The sequence below is a fragment of the Galdieria sulphuraria genome, assembly GCF_000341285.1.
Source record: "Galdieria sulphuraria unplaced genomic scaffold scaf_385, whole genome shotgun sequence".
In the NCBI taxonomy this organism is placed as follows: Eukaryota; Rhodophyta; class Bangiophyceae; order Galdieriales; family Galdieriaceae; genus Galdieria; species Galdieria sulphuraria.
Window position 1 is genome coordinate 1 of NW_005178090.1, and position 2,743 is coordinate 2,743.

The 2,743-nt window shown below is 41.1% G+C and overlaps 1 protein-coding gene across 1 annotated transcript; it reads right to left on the bottom strand.

Annotated features, from left to right (window-relative positions):
* Positions 1-1,335: 1,335 nt before the first annotated feature.
* On the bottom strand, positions 1,336-2,520 carry Gasu_65960 (glycylpeptide N-tetradecanoyltransferase/ myristoyltransferase). Its single transcript, XM_005702207.1, has one exon. It carries the CDS (start codon positions 2,474-2,476, stop codon positions 1,358-1,360), a length of 1,119 nt encoding a protein of 372 aa, XP_005702264.1. The 5' UTR covers positions 2,477-2,520; the 3' UTR covers positions 1,336-1,357.
* Between the last annotated feature and the right edge of the window lie 223 nt (positions 2,521-2,743).

The window sequence follows — 2,743 nt, forward strand, 5'->3', positions numbered from 1 at the left end:
TCGACCGCGCTGAACGTTCGCCATGGAATTCAAAGAGTCTCCAACTCAGAAAAAAATTAGGAAAATAATGCGTTCTTCCTTTCTAAAATCAAAACGAGATGACGGATTTCCTCACACCTTCTGCCAATTTCATGTCCGAGAGCGGATGTAGAATGCAATATGATACTTCCTCCGATCCAGTGACGTTTTACAACCATACTTCTTTCAAAATCAATTTCATATTCGCCATAGGATCGTACGTCATAGGACCGGGAGCCGATAGCGGCCTTTCCGGCTATGAAACGATTGCAGTTCATTCTCCTGGAAAAACATTTGCAGCCTTCCTCTTCACCATCTCTCCTAAATCAACCCTATCTATTAGCCCCAATGAAAAGAGTTCCAATGGAACCGTTTCCATGTACGAAGAAGTGATTGCTCTAGGAAAACCGAAATCGTACAAAATGAATGGAAAAGATACTACTTTACAAGCTTACCTTTGCAAAAGACCAGTTTCCTCTCTGCTCTACTTGACACTTTTGGATTCCAGTTAATTAGCCAGTCCCAATCCTGTCTTTTCGGATTCTAATCTTCCAATGCTATAAATAACCAAAAAAAACAACTTTTTCGTGAAAAAGAAGAATGGATAATTCGAAAAAACTGTTCGAGCAATCGTTTGTTCATCCTCCTGAATTTTTATGGCCTTCGATTGTCGACGAACTACAAAACAGAAGTGAACTGTTGGCTAGCATTTTCAAACACATCGTGGAGCAGTATTCATTCACATTGTATGGAAGTAAAGAACAGCTCGGGGCGTGTCTTCTATTTTTTTTTGAAAGAGTTCTTGATAAGGACCTCTTCTTGGCGGAAATAGAGCTTATGTTCCGAGAATTTCAGTTCACTTCGTTAATTCCGGAAATTTCCGACATCGCAACAAGAGTCAATTTTGTTAGTTCACTCCCAAGAAACTTGTCCGCTTTGGAGAAACAAATTGTTCGTTCTTTACTTCTTCGTTTCCCGATGCCAACGGTAGTCTCTGTAGTCGAAGAATTGCTAGCAAACCCTTCTAAGCAACTCCCTGAAATTTTAACCCATTATTCTCCTGTTTTGGCTCAATTCTGCGTCGTGTGTCGATCTTTAAGAGACATGCAGATGAGTTCCTTGATTGCTCAGTTATTGGCCTTGGCTGAAAACAACTTGGATTTCCGCATTGACCAAGTTGCAAAGAACACCATCCCTTTTCTGATTGATAAAGAGAACCTCGATCCCAAAAAAATTGAAGACTCGTTGTCGTTTCTGGACACGACTCTTCCTGTGAGTGAAGCCCTCAGCTCGTTTTTCGAGCAGTTGAAATAATAAATAAAGACATCAAGCGGGTAGTTCAAGGAACGGTAAACGCTATCTGATTAAATGGAATGCACTCGGTCCTCCAGTTGAACAGAAAATAGGACAGAAAACCAGTCCCTTGAACCGTTCGAATTTCTTTCATTTGCTCGGTTTGAGTTTGGTCTCCTAACAAAGTGTAAACATCCATCTGGCGCTTTTTCGCTTCAACTACCATGTCTTTTCTGACTGCTTCCAAGGAAATGGAAGGAAGGCAACCAGAATAAAGTTCCTTCGCCATTTTCACCGTCCCGTTTGAACTTGCCAGCAACACCTCGTAAAAACTAGAAAAAGCAACAATTCCACCTCCCTTCTCAGTTCGAGCTACAAAAGAATGCGCAATACCTTGTCTGGGAAGGAACAAGTGACAAAACTGGTTTCGAGAAAATTTGGGATAAAACAGCTTTTCGCGCGAAAAAAAAGAATTTAACAGCTCAAAAACAGAATTTACGTCCACAACTGCCAAAGGCCCCCATTGATAACTTTGATAAGAAGCTACATGAAAATATCTTTCTATCCGAGGCCCTCGACAAAACCCAGCCTTAACTAGATTGGGCACGTTCAGAAAACGGTGGTAGTGAAGAGCAGTGGACAAGGAACGAAACATTTTTGTGTAAGAAGATGTGAAAACAGCTTGAAAAATGCCATCAATAGCTGCTCTCCTCGATAACTCATCTATAACAATAGGGGCTAGTCCTTGACCTCGAAACTGCTCGTGAATACAAAGAAAATTCACTACAATCATGGAAAAGGTTCTTTCTTTGCAAAAAACAGTCAAAGGAGTTCCACTAACAAACGCAATCAACTTACGAGCGTTCTTGTCCTCTACGCCAACAAGATACTCCTTTTTCCAGCCAGGAACACGTAAAACCCATCTCAAAAACGCAGAAGAAAGGCGATAACAAAGTACAGATGCCCGATCTTTCACATAGTGGTTGTTCAAAAGACGCAATAAGTGACCCACTTCCTGCTCAATGTCCAGATTCACTTCTACCCATTGCAGTTCGGGTGCAGTTAAAGAAAAAGGTTCCCTAGAAATATCAGATGAACTGAAGCTGAAAACAGGTCCTTCTTTCACTGAAGTAGCTGTCAAGTGAGGACTCCAAAATCCCACCATTGTCTCCTCTTTTTTTTTTGATTCAGTGAGTCGTTAAAAAAACAATGGAAAGTCTTAAGAGATGCTGCCTAAACACGCCGAAGATCTGTTGTACGTTACAGAAGCTATTGATACCGTCATATCTGTTCTTCAATCTTTCGAAGATGTAGCGACTTCTCCATACTCTAAGTATTTGGAGGAAGCAAAACGCTTGACCACAAAGATTCTAGCCGATGAATCATACGAGAACAGAATTGTTTCCTGCGAAAAGTTCTCGGTCAACTCTAC

What these genes read in the sequence shown, in the direction of transcription:
- Gasu_65960 (XM_005702207.1), bottom strand. Translation starts at nt 2,476, where the DNA reads ATGGTGGGATTTTGGAGTCCTCACTTGACAGCTACTTCAGTGAAAGAA.